Below are 24,885 nucleotides of genomic sequence, written 5' to 3' on the forward strand. Positions count from 1 at the left end.
CATAGGTGAACGAAAGAGGAAGACAGAGAGACAGATGTGTGTGTGTGTGTGTGTGTGTGTGTGTGTGGAGGGGTGACTTACCTGCTGCCTAGGGTCTTTTCTTCCAGTTCGTGTGGCTTCACAAACCACTTCCCAATGCGCACAAAGTCCTTATCCAGCAGACACCTGTCACACAGAAGCATCACGTCACAGGCAGAAAACCACTGAGCTCAAAACAAAACTATACAATATTACAAAACATATATCCATATATAAATTTACAAAGAGAGCGTGCTTTGAATAGAGAGAGAGATATGATGTAATTCACTGACACAGAAGTGGATTTAAGTTGAGAAAAGTATATTTAATATAATCTCTGCGTGATCTGAAGGAAAATGAGTGTCAGGTTTCATATTTAACCTTCATACAAATCTTTTGACATTTAAAGGTCATATTGTCTATATCTGCATCAAGCTATGGGTTGCTTGGGGAGCCTTTGAAAGATAAAAGATCTCCAGTGCTTACGAACAGCTAATGAATGGCTATGAAATAATTCAGCGACTCAAAATGACTTGCCTGGCAATCCCTTTGAAAGATAAAACACTCTGTGTTTGTGATCATGCTTAATTAATGGCGGCTATGAAGTGATTTGGCACTCAGAATCAATAGGTTATACGCACGGCTTTCGATAACAATCCAGTCTTTAAATAGCTCTCCTTTTGAGTCATGCGATCATAAATCTACCCTTATCCGATGTGTGTGGCATTTAGAGACAAACCCTGCAACAGGTGAGGAATGTAGGGAGGTGATTCATAGAGTAAACTGCACCTACGCTGAGAGAGGTTAGGGCAGTAAACGTGGCTGCAAAGGACTTGTGGAGAGTGTAGTTTTGTTGTATTACATTATGAATACAGAAAAGACTGCAGGAAATCAAAAGTGAGTCATAATTCATTTTAGGTTTGGCACAAGTGTTAGAAATGCGAGAGGATAAAGGAAGTGATTTAGGTGCATTCTGGGACATTGAGTCCTTAGTATATTTAATGCAAGTGATGGATAATTACAGTATGTTGCATTCCAGTGGTTCTAACTCTGAAGTCAGAGGTCAGACTTCATTTCCAACTTCAACACGCCCTATTTTTTTCCAGTAGGGGGTTGGAATTATTTACATCCAAGTTTGTCTAGATTGCAATTGGGAGATTTTAACATGGAAATATCTTTTTGAGTTGTCTGTAATGCAGCACTACTGTGGTTCAAATCAAATCAGACATTGTAGTTGACATTTTCTTGGTCAATCCTAATTTTGAACAACAACAGAATGCTTGAAATATGAAACATCTGTTGTACAGACACTGTTCTAAGTGTGTCTTCAAGCAGTAATACACTTGAGATCATGATATACAGTAAATATATCAACATCAACAGCTACAATAGCTGTTGGCACAACACAAATTAAATAAATTCCAGCAGCCGTTTCCAGTCAACTGTGCTATAAACTACATTTAGCATTTAAGTGACACAAACCTAGCTGTGCATTATGAAACCGAGATAGGGCCTTAAGCTGTGTTTGATGAGATCTGATTTTGACTGGCACTGTCTTATGAGTTTTGTTTTATAAGTCAGGCTGGGAAAGGTGAGTCAGAGAGACGCAAGCTATTTGAGAACCAGAGCTTGTGGGAAGAAGTGTAGTTGTTCAGCAAGCTTAAATGTTAAACTTTGATGGTAATGTCTTACTTTTACCTTTATCCGCACATTTGCAAGTCAAGATGAAAATGTACTTCAACTCCTTCAAAGTCTGTATGACAGGATATATTTTGAGCTATCACCTATTCTGAATTCTGAAACATTTGAAGTAACCCAGCTTCAATGTCCAAAGCAGGTGATGATATGGGATGATTTAGTTGGATTGTGGGATATGTAGTTTTTAAAGTGTGATGACAGAGGTGTTTCAGGGATATGATTTGTTACTGGACTGTACCTCTCCAGCAGGTTGTGAATGGCTTTGAAGAGGAGTGTCCTGCACTCATAGGAAAGACCACACTCCCAGAGTCCTTCCTCAGCAACTATAGAAAAGAAAACAGAAAAAAGAACATATCTAATATTAGTTGGTTGTGAAGATTATCATTAGGTGTTATCTGAATGGGAGAACAGTACATTCATCAATGAGTATATATACACAAGGGAAATACAAAAAACTTTTTCTTGGTCGTTATTTCTCTCTCATATACAGACACAGTTGGGCACACAGACAGATCCTGCAAACAGCTTTGAAACTGGGCAAATGCCCCGGCGGAGGAATGGAAAATATGTCGATGTGTACACATCTCAAATGAGTAAATGAGTCGACTCAGATCTCCAACAGCACATCAAATAAAAACACGTGTTTCAACATGCACATTGAGACAGACACACACACACACACACACACAACACACACACACACACACACAGGCTTGATTCATGTGGTGGTGTGTGCAGCGCTGCTGTGAGGAGCATAAATACAGGCACTTGTACACCAGGTGTCGAGTGACGAGACTTTATCAGATCATACCCCAGCCAGCCACCCGCCACAATGATACACTCTGGCAGCTCAGGCCTTTTGTCACCACTGACATGCACCACTATGCCGTGTGTGTGTGTGTGTGTGTGTGTGTGTTTGTATCTGCGTGTCTGTTTGTGACAGTGTGTGTGGAAAGAATGAATGATAGTGCTTCTATGAGTATTATGGGGCTTGTGAGTGTGTGTGTGTGTGTGTGTGTGTGTGTGTGTGTGTGTGTGTGTGTGTGTGTGTGTGTGTGTTTGAATGCGTGTATGGCTCCTTGTTTGTGTTTGTACAGGCTGAGCAGGTGTTTGTTAGTATGCATGGGTCCCTGTTGGTGTGTGTTTGTGTAAAGTGAGTGTGTGGTCTTTAGTATGCATGCTTCCCTCTGAGTCTGTGTGTGTGTGTGTGTGTGTGTGTGTATACACACGCAGCTTGAGCATGTGTTTGTTAGGATGCATGCACCCCTCTCCACATATGTGTGCATTTGTATTTGTATGTGTGTGTGTGTGTGTGTGTGTGTGTGTGTGTGTGTGTGTGTGTGTGTATGTGTGTGTGTTTGTGTGTGTGTTAGCATGCATGTGTCCCTCTCTGTGTGTGTTTGTGTGTTTACTGCTGTGCTGCTGTCAGGTCCACTTAGCTGGCGCAGCATGAGCGAGCTGTGAGAGAGCGCTCTCTCTCTCTCTCTCTATCTCTCTGTGACAGAGAGATGGTGCGCAGCTCTGGCCCCTGCGCACAGATGCCCCAGCACCCACAACACACACACACACACACACACACACACACACACACACACACACACACACACACACACACACACACACACACACACACACACACACACACACACACACACGTCAGCCTGACAGCTAGCTCTGCCTCGTCAGCAGCACAGGCAGAAGCAGCAGCAGCAGCCACTGAGAATGTGACCTGCTTGGACATAATGTACTCTACCACTTTCACATCGAGTGGGAGACAGAGAGAAAGAGGGAGAGAGAGGGGGAGAGAGAGAGAGAGAGAGAGAGAGAGAAAGAGGGATGGGAGGAAGACATGAAGAGAGAGAAAAGTAGAAAGAAGAGAGAGAAAGATAGAGGGGAAGAAGAAAGAGGTGAAAATGAAAGAGAAAAGTATACATGATAAGACAGCAAAAGTGTGTGTATGTCAGAGAAAGAGAGAAAGAGAGGGAACAGTGATAGTAGGAGATAAAATAAGTAAGTGTATGAGAGGGAGAGAGAAAGAAAGAAAGAAGCAGAGACAAGAGAGAGCATGACACAGAGAGAGTTAGAGAGAGAGAGAGAGAAATGGAGGGAGGTGGGAGAGAGATATAAAAAGAGAGGAAGGGAGAGAGAGAGATGGGGAGAGGTGAGAGGGAGGGAGAGAGAAAGAGAGAGAAAGAGAGAGGGAGGGAGAGAGAGATGGAGAGAGGTGGGAGGGAGGGAGAAAGAGAGGGAGAGAGAGAGAGAGAGCCCTATTGCTAGTGTCGCTAAGCTAACACGGCAGCGCCACCTCGGTGTGTCTCTTTGTTCTCGGCGCCGTACCTGAGGGGGGGGGCGTGCGGTGGGAGAGTGGGTGTTCTGTTTGCTCAGAGGGTGGCAGGGAACAAAACAGCACAAGAACACGAGTCACACACACACACACACACACACACACACACACAAACATACACACCACAGCAGTGAAATGCTTTGAGGAAGATTGTGTACAGCTCTCGGAGAAGGTGGATTTCACTGCATGTTTCTGCCCTCCAGATTTTTGTTTTGTTGATATTTCCCTCCCTTTTTTCCACACTGGAGTGAATGAAATTTCCTTAGTCGCCAGAATTCCCCCTGTAACCATGGCAACACTGGCTGTGAGAACACGGCTCCCCAACATTCAAGTCCACCCGCCAGCCAGCCCTCCCTCCCTCCCTCCCTCTCCCATCTCTCCCTCTCCTCTCCATTCCCCTCCCCCTCTCCTCCCGCCAACACTTCTTCTCTTCCAACACCCCACCCCTTCCCCCCCTCCTTCCCCACCCCCTCTCCTCTCCTCCCTCTCTCTCTCTCTCCCTCCTCTCTCTCTCCCTCTCTCTCTAGCTCCAGGGCTCAGACAGAAAGCTCAACTTCAGCCAGATATTCTACAGGGGAGAGCGCAGGATCCATGAGCTGCATGCCAAGACCTGAGCAAATCCCTCCTCATCAGCTCAGCTCTCTCTTTCTCTTTCTCTTTCTCTCTCTCCCTCCCTCTCTCATTCCCTTTGCTTCATTTTGCTTATGTTCCATGTCTCCTCTCTCTCTTTCTCTCTCTCTCTCTCATTCTTTCCCTCTTTCTCTTTCTCTCTCCATCTCTATTTCTCTCTCTCATTTTCTTCCGACCATTTTGTCGTTCATTCACTCCTTCATTTGCTAATTCGCTCTGTAAATTCCTCTTCCTCGTTCTCCTTTTATGCTGTCTCTCTCATTTTCCCTCTCACAGATATGTATGCGCGCGCGCACATACACACACGCGCGCGCACACACGCACACACGCACACACACACACACACACACACACACACACACAGACACACACAGACAGACAGACACACATAGACACGCGCCGAGTACACAAATCAAGATGCATGTAAATACAGAAGTGCACACGCTCCTCACCTCTTCAAATCCATTTACTTCACGCCCCACCCCCAACACACATATCATGGCAAGGTCCTTGACTTACACACACACTCACTCTCTCTTAAACACACAGACATACCCACACATGTACACAGAACGATTGTGAGAAGGCGGGGAGATCCCTCCTCTTCCCAGGCACGCACACACGCACACACACACACACACACACACACACACACACACACACACACAATCTGTATACTACACATGCATAAAATATACGCCAAACTAAAACCTTTTTCATTATGTACACTTATATATAAATTTGCTCTCTGAGTGGACTGAAAAAAGTGCAAATTAAACAACTTGATCAACCCTCTTATAGTAAATCACTTCCCAATGATACCCCAATGCTAAATAAAACCCATAAAATGATGTGGCTCCCATCAGCCATCAGGCATAGTCGTACCATGAAAAATGATGATCTAGTGCATATCACTGCATCAGTCAAACACCATCCAATTAATCTGAGTCTGCGAGAGAGACTGAGTGTGTCTTACAGCTCATTGGGCTCGGTTCCTTTCTTAGCTCCTTTTATCGCGAAGGGGGCCTTTAATAGCATCTAAGCAACTTGCTTGGAAGGAGGAATCAGCTGGCACTCAGAAACATCAGTGCCGTTCCAGTGCCTGGGGATGCTGGACTGGGCTCTGGGTCGCTCAGTCTGCTGCATAATAAACCTTGACTCGTGTGAACTTTGCCACTGCAAGTTCAGGAAGCAACTGGTTGCAGATGGATTGAGTGTCTACAAGTGTGTATGTGTGTACAAGTGCATGTGTCTGTAAGTATGTGGGTGTGTGTGTGTGTATGTGTGTGTTTCTTACTCTATTCTCACACAGAGTGAAACCCAGCTTTCCAAACGGTAGGGTCTGATGTGAGAATGAATTTGACATGTTAAAGTGGACTCAGCAATTGCTCCTCGGGCGACCTAGTACATTATACGAGATAGTAAGCCGATTTATTAGTGGGTTTGAGAAGGGCAGGGGAGAGGGGGGGACTTATCCCCCCTGCCTCTACTCACCCTAATATCAGCTATAAAAAAAATTATGAGCTTCTGATATTAATGTAGTGAGTCAAGGCAAGGGGCTGAAATCGAGTAATCTGACCAAGCCCTTAGGATCATTTAATATACGTGAGTTGCCTTCTAAAAAAATCCACAAGTGCTTGTGATTACTTTGAACCCCAAACTGCCTTTTAATGGTGACCTAGAGTGAATTAGTTGTAAATGCTAACCATGCTTTTGTTAGTTTGCATTGTTGATGTTCCCTCACTGAGTATCTCGAAAGAAGAGAATGCCTCTTTAATGTTATAATGATATAATGTTTTGGTGATATCATAGTATGATAGAAGAGGCTTCTCTCTCTCAGGGGCCTCTCTGCTTCCCTGAACATCTGTTGAGTAGGAAAAACCCAACCATTCATTCTTTCATTTCATCCAACCATTCATTCACTCATTCATTATTCATTATTCATTCATTCATTTGTTCATCCATTCGTCCATTTATTTCTGGGCTTGTTGTTCGTTCATGCATTCATTAAATGAATTCACAGTGTCAGTGTCAATCTCAGACCCTCAGTGCAATCCCTGCCGCTTAACATGAAAGAAATACCATTCAGCAAACATTAATGACGCTCTCGCCATCACACATGCTTCTGAAACACACACACACACACACACACACCCACACCCACACCCTGGAACGATTCTAACCACAACAGAGCTTGTTTTCAATCGCAACCGTTGATGAGTTGTCAGAAAAAGAGTTGCAACATTAGTTTCACTTCTTCTCCTTCTGGTGAGCACAGTGGCTTTGTGCTGCTCTCTGCCACAGAATTCAGGCTGAACTTTTCACAGAGACGGACAGCCAGATGGAAAAGAAAAAAGATAAATAAACAGAGAGAAGGAAATGGTGGAGTCAGCACACACTTACGTGTGGGAGAGTATACGTGTGTGTATATATGTGTGTGTGTGTGTGTGGATGTGAGCGTGAAAGAGGGACAACAGTGTTGTTTAAGTGCAATCACAATTGCACCCCTCCATCCCCTGCAAACATGTTTATTTTATACACTCCCCCTTCTTTCACCTCCACACACACTCTCTCTCTCTCTCTCCAAACACACAAACATGCATTTGCATGCCTATTCTCTCTCACACACACACACACACACACACACACACACACACACACACACACACACACACACACACACACACACACACACACACACACCCCCTCAGCCCCCGCCCACCCCAGATCAGCATCAGCTGCCACGGCCCCCCAACACAAATAAGTAGTGATGGAATTGGGTCGCACCCTCCTCCTCCTCCTCCTCCTCCTCCTCCTCCCTCCTCCTCCTCCTCCTCCTCCTCCTCCTCCTCCTCCTCCTCCTCCTCCTCCTCCCTCCCAGTGTGTGCCGATGGGCCGCACCAACATGCTCTCCCCACTAGTGGGAGCTCTGAACAGACAGGCCGCAACAAACAAAGCCGCCATTGACTGACCGTGTGGCTTCAGGAGCAGAGCTGACATCCAACATACACGCAGACACTTAACCACAGACACGTATACGTTCACACACACACATACACACACTCACACACACACATACATACACACACACACGTGTAAACAGTGTTATACGTGCTATAACGAGCGTGCTTCCTGTTGGGTGTCTTGCAAGGCGGCTGTGTGTGTGTAGGTGGAGAGGTGCTGGTGCTGGTGGCTGAGAAGGAGAATTGTATTTCTAAGCTCTACAGTCCACCTCTTCAATTCAGTGCTGGTTGTCTGCACACGCACACACACACACACACACACACACACACACACACACACACACACACACACACACACACACACACACACACACACACACACACACCTTTCCTCCAGGGACCCACTGGTCATGCAGCTGCAAAACAGCTGGATCGCACAGATGAGGTTTTAATTCTATTCATTGACTGATTGATTGACTAATTGATTCATTCACTGACTGATTGATATCCTTTACTTTTACCCATAGGAGATTTAAGATTTAACTAAATGTTACATTTCACTAAAAGACAGATAATCCTAAAGGACCTACAGTATAAGGGAGTGAGTATAATAGATAGTACAGAACAGCATAGCCGTCTTGGTTTAGAAACTTTAGATGATTGGCGTTTCTCAAAGAGTGTTATTTTGCTCTGGTTGGAAAGTGACATTTTTCTGTACTTTCAGACTTTGCAGGGAAGCCCAGTGAGTGTTGTGTTATTTAGAGGTGCCGTGTGTGTGTGTGTGTGTGTGTGTGTGTGTCTGTGTGTCTGTGTGTGTGTGTGTGTGTGTGTGTGTGTGTGTAGTGTACGAGGACTGCTGCTGTGGTTGAGTGGCTGTGTAGCATACTGTACTTGTAACTGATTGAGGCACTGGCAATTGGCCCTTGGGCACTCACTTCAAAGTGGCTATAGATGAGTGAATGATTGGGTTGACTGAAGGATGGCTCGATGGATGTGGAGTTGTCAGGCAGTTCACCGCATGGTTTTTCATGGTTCATTCATGGTTTCATGGTTGTGGCTCTCAGATTGGACACTGATTTGCCAGATCAGAGCCAGATCCACACCAGACCCCTTCCAATACACCTAGATCTCCAACCTTTTTTCCTCCGAGGGTTACTTTGACAAAACGGACATGGCCGAGAGCTTTTATGTTAGTAGTAGCTTTTAACTCATTTACCTTCTCTCTTCGTAGACTGTGAATTTGATTTCATAGGAATTTTAACATGTTTCCCAAGTGACTGGGTTATCAGATTTATGAACATCCTCCTCAAACCTTTTGGAGAGCTAAACAGGTGGGGAGCTACTGGTAGCTCGCGAGCTACGTACCTGTTGGAGACCCCTGACCTAGATCAATGCTATAATCTGTGGGTGTCTTCATGTGTGTGTGTGTTGCAAAGTCTTGGTTAAGTAAGACATTGGCATGTGGGGTTGGGGTGGACTTGCATGATATTTGGCAGGTTGGCTGCCACCAACAAAGTACAGTAATGGTGATCATATTATGGTGCCTGCAAGGTGATTAAAACATGTTTTGTCCACTAGAAAGATATTTGCATAGATCACCGATAGGTTAATGTTGCAAGTTATTTAGTGGTGCAACAGTGGTTGACTGTTTGAAGTCAGCATGGGGTGATGTTGTAACTAGAGCTACTTAAGGGGCTGACGCAGAGATACAGGGTGGCTTGTCCAGGTGTCTAAGCTCAGTGAAAGAGAGGTAGCCCACAGTGTAGCATGGTGACGGCTGGTCGAGCGTCATCAGCATCCCCGCCCCGTCCGCCCAGGTTTATTAACCGAGTGGCGCCGAAAGAATCTGCGGGACCGGCGTGCTCATATCTCACGAGCAGGCATGTTGTGTGAGCGAGCGAGCGAGTGAGGGGACCCCCGCTCTCTGGCTAATGGGCCGACACCGCCATTAGAGCAGATTAACAGGCAGGGTAATGGAGCTCCACGCACAGCAGGGGGGGTTGGGGTGGGGTGGGGACACCATGTCTGAGCCTCAACACATATGGAAGATGAAGGGTAACATCACTAATAATACATATTTTATCTAACAGTGATGAGGGCCCACCAGACTCAATACGGGGACTCCATAGTGTGTGTATGTGTGTGTGTGTGTGTGTGGATATGTTTGTGTGTGTGTGTTTGCGAGGGGGAGGGTACAGACGTGCACATATGTGTGGGTATGTTTATGTTTGTGTGTGTGTTTGGGGGGGTGCGAATGTGCACATATGTGTGGGTGTGGGTAAGTGAGTGTTTGTGTGTGTTTTAGTCTCCATGTTGATGAACACAACACAGAAGACATTTGGGGTTGGGGGAACTGGGTGGGACTGCTGCAGTGGCTAGTATCTGTGATATTTAACACATATTGAGTATGGAGGGGTGATATCATTAGCACTACTAACCACCACTCACAATGACAGAGACTCAATATAACACCTTCACAATAAAAGCATTACAGGAAATACAACCGAGAGCCATTAACATGGCTGCCATGCCATTAACTACCAACAACAACCTACAAGTAGGCTTGCCAGAGGCCTACTGCAGTAGAGTGCCATACGGATGACTACATCACAGGAAATATGAATGAAACTGGAGGTGGAATGAGAGAAAGCACCATTAGGAGCCATGGGGCACAAGCTATTTCCGTTTTTCAGGCTGACTCTTGGCGATTTCCAGCTTGAAAACCTATACTCAGATTAAAGCGCCGGAAGACCAGTCGGCAGGGGCCATCAAGACAAATAATTACCCAATTAATTAATTACTTGGCCAGCTAATTAGTCAATTACGCGCTGACGTGGAAGGAGTCGAGGCATGCAGTGGGCTCCGGTAAACCCTTGGGGGGTTGCTTCCCTCGCTCCTTCTCCTCTTCCTCTATCCCTCCCTTCCTCTTTCTCTCTTTCACCGGCAGGAAACGGGTCCCCTGTCTTTCGCTCTCAGGGAGAAGGTCGAGGCCGGAAGGTTTGAGCGCGCATGGAGAGGCCCCCATAGACAGAGGCTCTCTCTATGACGGGCTTGACACTCGGCCAAGAACAGGCCAAGCATGTCTAAACCAATCACGTCTAACGCGCTCAATGAGGGCTCGCGTAACGTTTTAGAGGGCTTTCCTCCGACGCGCTGAGCCGCCCCTTGTGTGTGCACCTTTGCAGGGCCTGTAATATCGAGTTGCGGCGGAGCCTCTAAAATGGGTTTGAGGTGGACTTGCAGTCAAGGTTCGTCTAAAGGCTATAGTGGGGATTCAAGGGCCATTAAGTAGAAATGACAGCTTTGGGGGCAGGAAGTAGGCATACATACAGTACACACACACACACACACACACACACACACACACACACACACACACACACACACACACACACACACACACACACACACACACACACATACACAAATACACACGCATGCACAAACGCGCTTCCAAGACACCTGGAGAGTATTTGGCTGTCCATAAAAGTCAAGCTTGCATTTACACCGTTGAGTCACAGCGTCTCTGATTTTCAGTAAAAGCTATGTTTGTGCTGACAGTTATCTCACCCAGATCTCACTGAGTGTGCTGTGGATACGTGGAGAGAGAGAGAGAGAGAGAATGAGTGAGAGAAAGAGAGAGAGAGAGAAATAGAGAGAGAGAAGAGAGAAAGAGAAGAGCGTGACAGAGAAGCAGAAGAAGAGAGAGAGAGTGAGAGAGAGAGAGAAGCAGAGGAAAGACTCACGACTGGCCCTTAAACGCACAGCTCAACAGCTCAACAGCCACAAAGCCTAAACCAGCAAACAATCAACTGCAGAGCAAACAGCTTCTTTCCCCCGGCACACAGAGAGAGAGAGAGAGAGAGAGAGAGACAGAGAGAGAGAGAGAGAGAGAGAGAGACAGAGAGAGAGAGAGACAGAGAGACCAGAAGAGAAAGAGAGAGAGAGAAAGAGAGGGGAAAAAACGAGCAAGGAGAGAGAGAGAGAGAAAAAGCAGCAAGAGGGAGGGAGGGAGGGAGGGAGGGAGCGAAAGAAAGAAATGAGAGGGAGAGAAGAAAACGGCAGCAGCCCTGGCGGTCACTGGCATGCGTCCAGCAGCGGCCCATCCCGTCTGGCCTCCAAAATCCACCACTTTGCTTTTTAATTTCTGACGGGAATTAACAGGGAGTTTAAGAGCAATGGGCTGGGTGGGGGGTGGCCGAGGAAATAGGGCTCCAACCCCCACCCCCCTTCTTTTAACCCCTCACCCCCTCCTCCACCCCCATACTTCTAACTCCTCACCCCGCCTCTCTCTCCTCCACAGTCCCAGCCTCCCTGTTGAACTGCTTGTGTTGTGCTGCATGGTTGATCTGAAAGGCTCCTCCCCAAGGATCTGCACAATCTCTCGTCTTCACTTACACTTTTCTTACCTTTCTTCCTACCTCTATCTTTTATCCTTTTTGCTGGACTCAAGTGTTTGTGTGTGTGTGCGCAATCAATCAATCAATCTATCTATTTATTTATTCATCTATCTGTCTGTCTGTCTGTTTGTCTATCTATCTATTTATCTATCTATCTATCTATCTATCTATCTATCTATCTATCTATCAGAGTGAGTGAGTGAGTGAGTGAGTGAGTGAGAGAGAGTGTGCTCTGGACAGTGCTGGACTGTGTCCTGCTGTGCTGTGAGGAGGCTGGTATCAATGACGTGCTCGGAGCAGAGATCTCATGGCCGCAGCGTGCAAAGCTCGCCTTCTTAAGGGATGAAGGGCGCTCGGACACGGGCACAGACCAGGCGCTGGGCTCCAGATGGTGAGGCCGGCCGCTTCTGCGCCGCCCATAGGCCATGCTACTGCTCTCTTCGCCACACACACACACACACACACACACACACACACACACACACACACACACTCTCTATATCTCTCTTTAACAAATTATTTAAATTACTATCTCTTTATCAATATCTTTACAATATCAATACAGTATCTTACTACCACTCTTTCTTTCTCCTTCTCTATACCTGTTTACCTGAATTTCTCTCTCTCTTTTTATCACACTTGATCACATTTTCCATCTCGCTCTCATCCTTTGCTCAAATTCTATTCATCTGCTTCGTAATCTCGCTCTGCCTATGACACAGGCAGTGACGTGAGGTGTGGGGATGTGGAGAGAGAGAGACTTTTTGGAGGGGTGGGGTTGGATGGGGTCCTAAAGGCTGAAGGTCATCCTTCAGGCACATTCATTTGCTCACTCTCCTCCTCCTCTTCCTTCCCTCTCTCTCTCTCTCTCTCTCCTCTCTCTCTCTCTCTCTCTCTCTCTGCACAGAAACAGGCATGCAGCCACTCCCGCCAGCATCTGTTCTCCCTGGCACATCCCCCAGATCCTCTGCTGCTGCTGCTGCTGTTGTTGCTGTTGCACTTCAACCTCCACCAGTCACAGCCCCATGTCCCCAGTACTGCCCACTCTCTGTCTGTCTGTCTGTCTGTCAATGTACCTTATTTTGTGTGTGTCTTCCCCTCTCTGTTTGTCTGTCCACAGGTTTATTTATTTTTCTGTCGACCAGACCAGTAGCACTGCATGCTTGTCTGTTTGTCTGTCGGTCTGACCCGCTACTGAGTCTGTCTGTCTGCCTGTTTGATAGCCTGTGTGTCCTCTGTGCTGACCACACTCGGACTCAGTCTCAGCTCCTCCGCCACCCACTGCTTTCCCGTCCGGGCCGGTCACTCACGGGTCCCGGTTGCCGTGACGTCTCCCTGACATTCCGTGACATTCCTGTGGCATGGATGCATGCCTCCCTCCCTCCCTCCCTCCCTTCCTCCCTCCCTCCCTCCCTCTCTCTCTCCCTCCGAATAAGCAGCTGGTCACATCCCTCCATCCCTCCCTCCCTTTCACTTCCTCCTCCTCTCGGAAACATCGCTTTACCCTCCTCCACATTTTTCGTAACACAGCTTCACATCAGGATCCTAAATTAAGATGAAAAACAGCCAATTCCCTGCAACTCCTTCCTTCTTTTGGGGAAGAAAACAGTTAATACAGTGCTGTGGAGTCCCCCCCCCCCCACAAGGTTGTTATGAGTTTTGTTCAACAAGTGTGACAGGAACTGTTGAAACCCTCTGTTTTTCAACACAAAACCATGAGGAATTCTTTCCAAACAGCACAAGGCTGCCAACAAATTTACCACTACCTAAACAGTTGCCAGAGGATAAATTATCTCATGTGTATGCTTAGAAGACAGGTAAAGTCTGAAAAACTCAATTTCCCACAATGCACTGTGAGTGGCATTGTGGCCTGTTAAACAGTTGGCCTGGTGGTCACTATGGTGGTGGAAAGGTCAGGCTGGTGTGACCCATCCACTCTGCCTCTCCCTGGGCTCCACTCTGTGAGCTGCTGAGACGGATGGGACACAGAGCAACAGGAGCCCACGCACAACAGGCACAGAGACCCAGCGGCCCAGGGAGGGGAGGGCAGAGGGGCCGTGACAGAGAGAGAGAGAGAGAGAGAGAGAGAGAGAGAGAGAGAGAGGGAGAGGGAGAGAGGGAGAGGGAGGGAGAAGAGAATGAACAGGGAGGAAAAAGAGAAGAGGAGAAAAAAGGACAAAATCTGGAGTCAATTATGGAGAGCGAGTGAGCAAGAGGGGGAGAGATGGAGAGAGAGAGAGAGACGGGCCATTGCATAGTTCTTTGGGTGAGTCAGACAGGGCTCTTGAGAACCATCCTGTTCTCTCTCTCTCTCCCCCTTTCTCTCACATTCTGCATCTCTCTCTCTATGTCTCTTGCTCACACACTCCCCTTTTCCTCTCTCCCTTTCTCGTTCTTCATGTATTCCCTCACACTCTTGGCTTGTCTTTCTCTTCCTCTTGCTTTCTCTCTTTAGTCACAGGGAGTCACATTACCCTATCCTTCTTTCCCCCTGGTACTGAAGCCATCTACTCCATCTTAAAACAGCCTACAGCCCTTAAAGCACTTCCTTATCAACCCCCTCCTCTCTCCCCTCCACCAGGTAACACCCTCTCTCCTCCAGACTTATTGCCATCTTCTAACTATGGCTCATTCCAGATGATGGTGTTATCCAAAGCCACTTACAAGCAAGGTAGATTACAACCAAGGCAAACAGTAGACTATGTTACACTTCCACTTATTTTACGCCCATCCACTTAATGCCGCTCTGGGGACGTCTCACACTGATGTAGTTAAGTCAAGTCAACTTCTAGCACCTTGAAAAAATAGCAGGAGTTGTATGCAAGTGCTCTACAGGCGAGGTAAACAAATTATGTATAGACAAATAATATGTAGACAAGAATTAAAACAAATAAAAGCAAATTAAATCTAAAATATAATCTAAAACATCCGAAAGTCTGTGGGCAGGAGGGGCCTGTGGGCAGGAGGGGTGTCATCCATTTGTGCTGCTCTGAACTGAGCTGTCTCTGCATTGGGTTGTCTTGTATTTGTTTTGGTTGTATTTGACTATTCTGTGGGTGAGGGAGCGCAGCCCTATATAGCTCTATATGGTCTGCAGGGCCTGGTGTGCCAAAGCACGGTAAGCTGATAGAGCAAGTTGGCAGAGCTTGCCTGGGGGCCAACGGGAACATACAGAGCGTCCACTGAGCTGTTGTGAGGGCCGAGTTATGTGAGGAGGGGAAGGCCCCCCGAAAGCCACCCCTCCAAGCACACACACACGCACACACACGCACACACACACACACACACACGCACACAAACATGCACACACACACACACGCATACATACATACATACACACACAACCAACACCACTCCCAAAACGAGGGGCCGTCGGTGCCCATTTTCATCCTTCTAACTCGACTCCTGCTGCCACTCTGAATAATGCCGTTGCATTACACTGTAATATCCACAACCGCCGAGAGCCCCATTCCACGCATACAAGAGCTGAGCGGGATGTTTAAGCCCGTGGCAACATTCCCAAACATACATCAGCTACCATCTCAGAGAGAAACAGTTTGAGAGAAAGAGAGAAAGAAAGAAAGAAAGAAAGAAAGAAAGAAAGAAAGAAAGAAAGAAAGAAAGAAAGAAAGAAAGAAAAAAAGAAAGAAAGAAAGAAAGAAAGAAAGAAAGAAAGAGAGATAGAGAGAGAGAGAAAAAAAGAGAAGGAAGGCAGTAGTAGTTCTTGCTGCAAAGGCAAAAACACTCCACAGTGAAGGACCAGTCCAAGATCCATAAAAGAGGGGAGGCCGTCTGAAACAGACAAATATTATCAACCTTTACCAAATATTATCCTTCAAAATGGCCCAAACAGGATGAAAAATGTTACAAACCTTTACATAAATCACTGAGTGCCTACTGACCAAGCACATATTTTTTTTTGCCTCAGGAGTATAGAAGAATAAATGTTTACATCCAGATGTGCAATAGGCCTGACATCTCAAATCATAAATGTCAGTGGAATGAATTAATGCTCTTCCTAAATGCAAGATCCTGTGCATGTACTGAGTACATATAGAGTACAACATGTATGGGGGCCTGCAGAAGCACCTATACTAATGGCTAATATACTCCCGCTAAGCACATGCATCAATATTAGTGGTACACTAATGTAGCTAGCATCAATATAAGCCACAGCACATCATCTTAATCTATGTGGATGGAGTGCAGTGTTTGGATGCAGTGACAAAACCAGCTAGTGCCCTCCCCTAGAGCCAGAGGAGCAGGATACACTTTATAATTCAACCCGACATGGCACACTGCTCCGCCATCTGAGACTTTTGAGCCAACACGTCCTCCTAGAACCGCTCCTGCTCCCGGTAGCCCTAAGGTTACCTTCCATTTGTAGACTGCAACTGAAGTTGCAGCTACAGTTAGCTTGCTATTGACAAGAAATGAAACTCTCATAGAGAGGCTGCTCAGTGCTCACTATAGATTTTTATCAAGGTTAGACAAGCTGTCTCCCTTCTCTGTGACTGATTCTGAGAGACAGTGTGTGTCTTCTCTTCCTGTTTCCTGGCTGGCAGGCATATTTGATAGGCTGAGACTGTTTACTATAGCATTAGCATGCTAAGCCAACAGCCAGGCTGCAGAGGGATTCACAGCTAATGTAAACAGCAAATAAAGATTACCGAGCCTTGAGTGAGTATGTGTGTGTGAGAGAGAGGGTGTGTCTGATTATAGGTGTGTGTGTGTGTGTGTGTGTGTGTGTGTGTGTGTGTGTGTGTGTGTGTGTGTGTGTGTGGTACATGAGAGAGGGGGAAGAAGATAGACACAGGCAGGGACTGTAGATTTAATATACTCAAAGATCAGTGTGGGAAACCAGGGAATGACAGAGAGCGAGCGAGAGAGAGAGAGAGAGCAAGAGAGAGAGAGAGAGAGAGAGAGAGTAGTGGAGAGGGACCTCTGCCAAACCTGCCAATCCAGAAGAGAGAGTAGGGTAGGGAAAAGCCAGCAGGGTTATCCAACACAGTTACATAATTTGACAGTCACTTATCTTTTCTGCCCCAAGTACACACACACACACACACACACACACACACACACACACACACATTGAACAGAATGTTAAAGAGAGAACACATCCTAATATGACCCACTTCCAAGAGGCATGTAGCACACAGAGCCTACACCAGAATTGCAACAAGCTCTAAATAAATAAACGCATGTTCATGGATTCACTGTTAATCCACTTTGATAATAATGACAACATTACGGCAGTGCAAAACAAAGTGTTTCATGTTGTTCAAAAGGGACACTTAACACTTACTCACACAAAGAGCCGAGGCATTATATAAATTCTATGTGCCAAATGACTGTCACTGACAACGCAAAACACACACACACACACACACACACACACACACACACACACACACACAGAAGAGATTAAGTAACAGCAGCATTCACTTAAGCCTCTCACCGCCTCCTCACACATCCTCTCACACCCCTCCCTTCTCTCTCTCTCTCTCCCTCTTTCTCTCTCACACCCTCTCTCCCTCTCTCTCTCTCTCCCGTCCTTTGCCTGACCTATACCGAGCCATTAACCATTTATGCTTACTCAGTGATGGGCTGAGGGTGTATTTTATTGCCTTCAACTACCTTTACATTTGCTGGGAGTCCTCTCTGAGTGCCTGATGGCCAAGGGTTGACATTTAAGAGGCATTCCCTGGAAGCTCCTGCAGTATGAATCTCCTCAATATGATATTTCTTTAAAAAATACCTGTGGTTTGGGAAGATAACTGCTTCTTTACTTATCTCACATATTCAAGATTAATTAAATGTGCATGATTCATATTCTCCTGGCAATTTATAAAAGCTTTGATGGAGCTTCCATTTGCTAGGTGAAAGAGATCAATCAATCAAAAATCAATATAAAACCAAGACAAAACAAGCTGACAGCAACTGAAGGAAGCTGCCATGCCCCACTAATGGACTGGTTCAGAAGGTAAGATGGACAGCCATGGCTTTGATTGCTCAAGGCCTCCGTAAGGATCCCCTCCCCCAACTCCTGAATCAAGAACCTTTAGAGACAATTCCATATAGAGATAGATAGATAGATAGATAGATAGATAGATAAATAGATAGATAGATAGATAGAGAGAGAGAGAGAGAGAAAGAAAGATAAAAGGGAGAAGGGAGGCAGAGAGATGTAGGAAGGGAGAGATTGAGAGTCCATGGCATATGATCAACTACTCACTGTTGCAAGCACACAAACATGTACGTGTGCGTACACAAACACACACACACATGCATATATGTAAAGCATGAATTTAAAGCTCAGTATATGCACAGAGCACACATCAAGAGCCCTCCTTCACACATGTGGTGCCAGGGGAACGTGGCTGGCCCTCACACATGGCCATGAAGGGACTGGCAGAGTCTTTACACTCGCCTCTCTCGTGGCCTGCTCTGGATTTCACTCCTCTAATGTTTGTATCGGACTGGGCCACAGCATGCCACTCCAATGTCTCCCCTGACACCGAGAAAGCAGAGGAAGTAAAAACGTACACACGAGTACACACACACATACACACCCGACACACACATATACACTCAAATATGCATGATTGAAAATTTTGAGTTGGTAGAGTCCAGGCCTCTAATGCATATTGATGGACCGCAAATCATTTAATTTCTGTCAGCAAGTCAAACCTGGAGCGAAAAATTGCAGCTCACCGTACAAATCGGAATGACATGAACATCTCCCAAGGCCTCTGACTGAAGATGATAAGCATCTGGAAGGTAGGTGGGGTGGAATAGTGTTCGCTCTGCTTCTGTGCTACAACATCCTTTTGAGGTCTGTTATAGCTAAGCCCTAATATCAGACATCTAATTGCACACATAGCTCAGAGGGAAGACAACAGAGAGAGAGAGAGAGAGAGAGAGAGAGAGAGAGAGAGAGGAGGTTGTGTGTGTGTGTGTGTGTGTGTGTGTGTATGTGTGTATGTGTGTGTGTATGTGTGTGAGAGAGAGATAGAGAGAGAGAGAGCAGGAGAGAGATAGTCAGTTAGAGAGAGAGGGAGAGACAGAGAGGGGGGGAGAAAAAAAGAGAGAGAGTGTGTATGTCTCTGGTCTAGCATCTCTTTCCATTTGCAGTTGCTCTCTTCAGAGAGTGCAGCCCTTCACCCCGGGATATTAATAAACGAGTAGGGGCTGCAGTCAGAACTAATACAGTCATTAACCACCAAACACTTCCTGTAAAGTTCCCATGGCTGCTCCACCACAGATATTACATTTAACGTCACGACTCACAGAAGGCCTCTGAAAGGTGATATTGAACACTGGGGAGTGGTGGTGGGGGTGGGTGTGATGGGAAATGTGCACTAGGAGTGTGCACAAGTGTGCATGGAGGGTGGGGGGGGGGGGGTCAGGAAGTGAGGAAGGGCACACTGTGGTGTGGTTAAAGTGAGGGTGAATCACTCAGCAGGGATTCCCTATCCGTGCCAGAGGTGCACACTACAGAGCATGGAACACAGCCAAGAGAGAGAGAGGGAGAAAGGGGGAGAGGGAGGGAGAAAGAAAGAAAGAAAGAAAGAAAGAAAGAAAGAGAGGTGAGGGGTAAGAGGGAAAGAGCGGAGGGTAACAGGGAGGGAAAGACAGGGAAAAAAGAAAGAAAAACAGAAAAAGAAGTGTAAAGGGGAAAGAAAGAGAAAAAGGAGGGAGAGAATTGGGGGGGGGAGAAAAAAAGGAGAGCAGGAGAGAGAGAGAGGGAGGGAGAGAAGAGAGTGAGTGAGTGAGAATGAGGGCAGAGGAACTGGGAGTGACAGCGAAACAAGGGAAGAGTGGAAAAAAGGAGCAAGGCGACTGAAATAGAGAAGAGGACAAAGTGGGATAGAGGGTAGAGAATCAGAGTGACTGAGAAAGAGAGAGAATCAGAGTGACTGAGAGAGAGACAGAGAGAGAGAGAGAGAGAGAGAGAGAATCAGAGTGACAGAGAGAGAGAGAATCAGAGTGACTGAGAGAGAGACAGAGAGAGAGAGAGAGAGAGAGAGAGAGAGAAATCAGAGTGACAGAGAGAGAGAGAATCAGAGTGACTGAGAGAGAGACAGAGAGAGAGAGAGAGAGAGAGAGAGAATCAGGAGTGACAGAGAGAGAGAGAATCAGAGTGACTGAGAGAGAGAGAGAGAGAGAATCAGAGTGACAGAGAGAGAGAGAATCAGAGTGACTGAGAGAGAGAGAATCAGAGTGACTGAGAGAGAGAGAGAGAGAGAATCAGAGTGACAGAGAGAGAGAGAATCAGAGAGACTGAGAGAGAGAGAATCAGAGTGACTGAGAGAGAGAGAGAGAGAGAGAGAGAGAGAGAGAGAGAGGCAAGGCTATGGAGAGAGACTCTCCTGGAGAGAGGCCAATACTGCTATGTGCACAAGACGTAGGTGGATGGGCCAGGCACACGAGAGAGAGAGGGGGAAAGAGAAAGGGAGAGGGAGGGAGGAGGGAGAGAGAGAGAGAGCGGGAAGGAAAAGTCTTGGACACACAACGCGTTCACAGAGGACCCATACTCAGCCAAAAGACCTCCACATGGACAGAGAGAGAAGCCCAGCTACACTGGCAGAAACAGTATGCTTTCCCCATGAACACACACACACACACACACACGGGAATACACTACAGGAATGCTTATTTTCAGGGCTTTCAGTGTTGAGTCTGGCATCTCTGTATTGAAATGTTTCTGTTATCGCACAGTGAATATTACTGCAATGCAATTTTAAAACTGATGTGGAAAGTTTTTTGACAATTAACATTAAACAAAAATGTTTCAATGTTACCATTTCTTTGGTGTAGAACACTTACATGCAATAAATGCAAGAACATGAAATAAGATTAGGCTTACAAATGAGCCGCATAAGTATTTAAATTGCTTTTTTGCAGTAATGAATGAAAAAGTATTCACAATAATGTTTCTAACAGTTTAGTTATACTGTTGATGCCCCTGATTGATCAGTGTATGAGCTTTCATCTTTCTCATTTGCTTCTCAAAAGCTCCACACTGGTCTGTTAAAAATCCTCAAACACATCAGTTAATCAACGACAAAACAACAACTCATGACAATACTGCGGAAATGTTTTTCATTTGTGCTCATTTGTTACTAATATGAAATACCAGTGACTGATGAACGAACACACACACACACACATTCTTTAACCCTCCCTTGCCGAACAGACGGTGTTCATGGTTGGGAGTCCTAAATTCTCTGATAATGGCGTGCACATGATTCTCGATGAACAGCAGAAGCATCTGCTGGTTTTACAGGGCAGTTCATGGCCTCTGTGTGGAGAGTGCTGGTTCAGTCTGGTCCAGTGGACCACAGCAGAGAGGACAGAAAAAGGACATCAAAGCACCACAGAGATAGGAGTGTAAACAGAGCTAGACCACACACACACACACACACACACACACACGCACAATTTCTTGCAGACACGGTACACTGCTAAGTGTTCTCTTCCACTCTTGCCCCTCCCATGTCCTCTCTTCTTTCTCTTCCTTTTCCCTCTTCCCTCCCTCCCTCTCCCTCCTTCTCTCTCTCCCTCATTCACACACACACACACACACACACACACACACACACACACAGACAAACACAGACTAGAACACACTCACTCACACACTGACACACAAAGCCCTCATTCTTTTAGCTGGTGGCTTTTCTTTCAAACCCAGAGCTTGTGGAAGGGGAAATGTGTGCTCCCCCCTCAGTGCTGTTGGGAATCAGTCTCACCCCCTTCTCAGTGTCCATCACACACATACATACATACACACACACACACACACACACACACACACACACACACACACACACACACACACACACACACACACACACACACACACACACACACTCTGCCATCGTTCTTAAACATGCACACACACACACATACAAATATGCAAACTTGGTCTGAAGGTCAGGGGGTCAGTGACCACGCCTGTGCCTCGGTAGGGAGTTAGGGAGGAGGGGGATCAGAGACACTCCGCCCACTCCACAACAACCTCCCGCCCCCACAGCCCAACCCCCCAAAATTGATGCTCAAATAAACATCAGATCGTCTGTTTTCCCTCTGCTTCGCTAAGCCTACCTCCTCCTCCTCCTCCTCCTCTTCTCTCATCCCTCTCTCTCCTGCTGTTTTTTCTCCTACTTTTTTCCTCCTCCTCCTCTCCCTCTCTCGCTATCATAGAATCGGCATTTTCCACATGTGACTCATTTTTTCACAGGCGTGGGCCAAACTGTAAAACGTGTCCGTCTCTCCAAGAACATTCCGGCAACAGGCCTCACAATCATCTCGGCAGGTTGACTTCTTTAGTGCCATGATTGCTGAGCCATTTCCTCTGTGCCTCTCTTTCTCTCTCTCTCACTCTCTCTCTCTTTCTCACCCTCTCTCTGCCTCAGTCTCTCCATTTTAACTTGCCACCTACCCCTTTGATGCTGTTCCGTTATGTGTCACTCAGAGGTGACCCAGACTGTGCCTGTCTAAAATACAAGATATTTGTTTTTCTTTTCCACCCAAACACACGGAGTCAATGCGCAGACAACAGAGGCAGACGACACAAGCAACTCAAGCTGTGAGCCAACTTTGTCTGTGTGGCTTCAGGCCTGTGTCAATAGGAAAGTGAAGACCAGTTACTGAGTCTATTGAATGCAGAACACAGAGGGAGACTACATCTACAACACTAGATGGAGCAGTCCAGAACTACTTCTGTTTTTCGGAGCGGAGCTAAGAATGACAGGGGAAAAGAGAAGGATGAAAAAAGATGAAGAAATTTCCAGAGGGGTGTGTGATTATGTGTTGTGTGTGTTGTGATTGTGTGTGTGTGTGTGTGTGTGTGTGTGTGTGTGTGTGTGTGTGTGTGTGTGTGTGTGTGAGTGTGTGAGTGTGTGAGTGTGTGAGTGTCTGTGTACTTGTGCCCTTGTATATCTATGTTAGTGCATGCATATGAAATGTGTGTGTGTGTGTGTGTGTGTGTGTGTGTATATATGTGTGGGTGTGTAACACCATCCCCTTTTTTCCTGCAAACTTGTGGTCACTGCCAAGAACAACTGCATGGCACTGGGAAGCGGGCTAAGGAGCGGTGCAGGCCGACATGGGAGCCTCCTCTCCTCCTCTCTCCTCTCCTCTCCTCCTCTCCACTCCTTTCCACTCTTCTCCTTTCTCTTCCTCTCTCAACTACTCCTCTCTCCTCTCCTCCTCTCTCCAATCATCTCTTCTCTTCTATCTTATTTACTCCTTTCCACTCTTCTCTTCTCCACTCCTCTCTCCACTCCTCTCTCCACTCCTCTCTCCACTCCTCTCTCCACTCTGTGCTGCCAGCCTCTCCTCTCCAGAGCCTGGGAAGAGCCCCACAGGCTCCAGGGATCCCTGGCCACGCCAAGTGTATGTATGCTGAGAATACATGAGTGTGTTTGTGTGTGTTTATTTGTGTGTGTGTGTGCGTGCGTGTCTGTGGGGGTGGGTGTCAGTGAGAGAGAGAGAAAAGGAAGGAAAATTCACCCTCGGTTTATATAGAATTGAGCATGCAAAAAACTTAGACATACCTTCAGCTGAAGATCACTACAACTTCAACCTGGCCTTGAATGATTTTAAAGAGAAAGCATGAATGGCCTTCTATGCCATTGAAAAAATCAATCTAATCAATCCAATGTGTCATACCAATTAGAATCTGGCTCAACATTCTCCATTCAATCATAGAACCAATAGCATCATACGACAATGAAGAGTGGTGTCCTCTTATGTACAATAGGTTTAAAAAACAATGCATGGAGGGCTGAATTAGACCAATACCCCCTTTATAAATTAAATTTTGAGAAATTCAATTTCAATCAACAAGTGAACCCAACTCTTATTGTTTTAAAGCCCTGAAAAGCCAAAAGATGAAAAAATAGGTTCCCTCTGCCAGCTAGTGTTGAGGCTCACACAAACTAATATGACTAACGAGAACAATCAAAGTAATAACAGCCGAAAGACAAAATAAACTTCAATGCATTTGGCCCTAAACACTGAGTACACGGTGGCAGACTACCTGTCCACAGTGTCTAATATTAAACACAGGAAAACCTTGACCAGGTGCAGATTAAGCAACAACAGCCTGGCTATTGAAAGAGGCAGACACAGGCAAGCCTGTCTGCCCAGATAACTAACCCAAGTCCATGAGTAGGAGACACCTGCTCTGAGTCATGTCTGTTCTACATGTAATGTTCTGTGTTCTGTGTACTGCACTTGTGTATGTAGAAATGCAACACAAGTAACACAAATTGAGGTTTTTTTTTTGTCATGCTAATAAAGCTCTTTTGAATTTGAATTTTAGAGGAAGAGCGAGAGAGAGTGACAGACAGACAGACAGACAGACAGACAGACAGAGTGTGTGTGTGTGTGTGTGTGTGTGTGTGTGTGTGTGTGTGTGTGTCGGTGAGTGCAGTGACTGTGTGGCAGATGAGTCATAGCCATACTCCGCAGAAAAGAGAAGAAGAAAGGGTTGGTGAGTTTCTTGTAAGCCTTGGCTGTGTAAGAAACACAGCGTAAACACATGAACATGTCAGCATGTGAGATAAACAGGGTTTAGGTCAATTATGAGGCGGAAAACTTAAGAGGTAGAGGAAGAGGTAACAGATGGAAGTCAAATATCTAAAATAATCTTTTTAAAAATTGAGTACATATGCAACTGTTTATGTGCTTATGATTTCTGTTGTGAAAAATCTGGATGTTTGTGTGTGTATGTGTGTCTATTTGTTCCTAAAATCTGTGTTAAAACGAATACGCTGTAGTGTAGATGTAGTCTATGTGTGTTCTGTATATCCACTAT

At 46.1% G+C, this 24,885-nt stretch overlaps 1 protein-coding gene across 3 annotated transcripts in view; it reads right to left on the reverse strand.

Annotated features, from left to right (window-relative positions):
• Positions 1-24,885, reverse strand: part of LOC125304515 (mediator of RNA polymerase II transcription subunit 13-like) — a 94,407-nt gene that overhangs the window by 43,065 nt on the left and 26,457 nt on the right. For all 3 annotated transcript variants that reach the window (XM_048258869.1, XM_048258870.1, XM_048258868.1), the window contains exons 3-4: positions 1,955-2,039; positions 82-165 (exon numbers count right to left, since the gene is read on the reverse strand). In XM_048258869.1, coding sequence (XP_048114826.1) covers positions 82-165; positions 1,955-2,039 — 169 coding nt within the window. The remainder of the gene's footprint in view (positions 1-81; positions 166-1,954; positions 2,040-24,885) is intronic.

The sequence above is a fragment of the Alosa alosa genome, chromosome 12 (assembly GCF_017589495.1).
Source record: "Alosa alosa isolate M-15738 ecotype Scorff River chromosome 12, AALO_Geno_1.1, whole genome shotgun sequence".
Lineage (NCBI taxonomy): Eukaryota > Metazoa > Chordata > Actinopteri > Clupeiformes > Clupeidae > Alosa > Alosa alosa.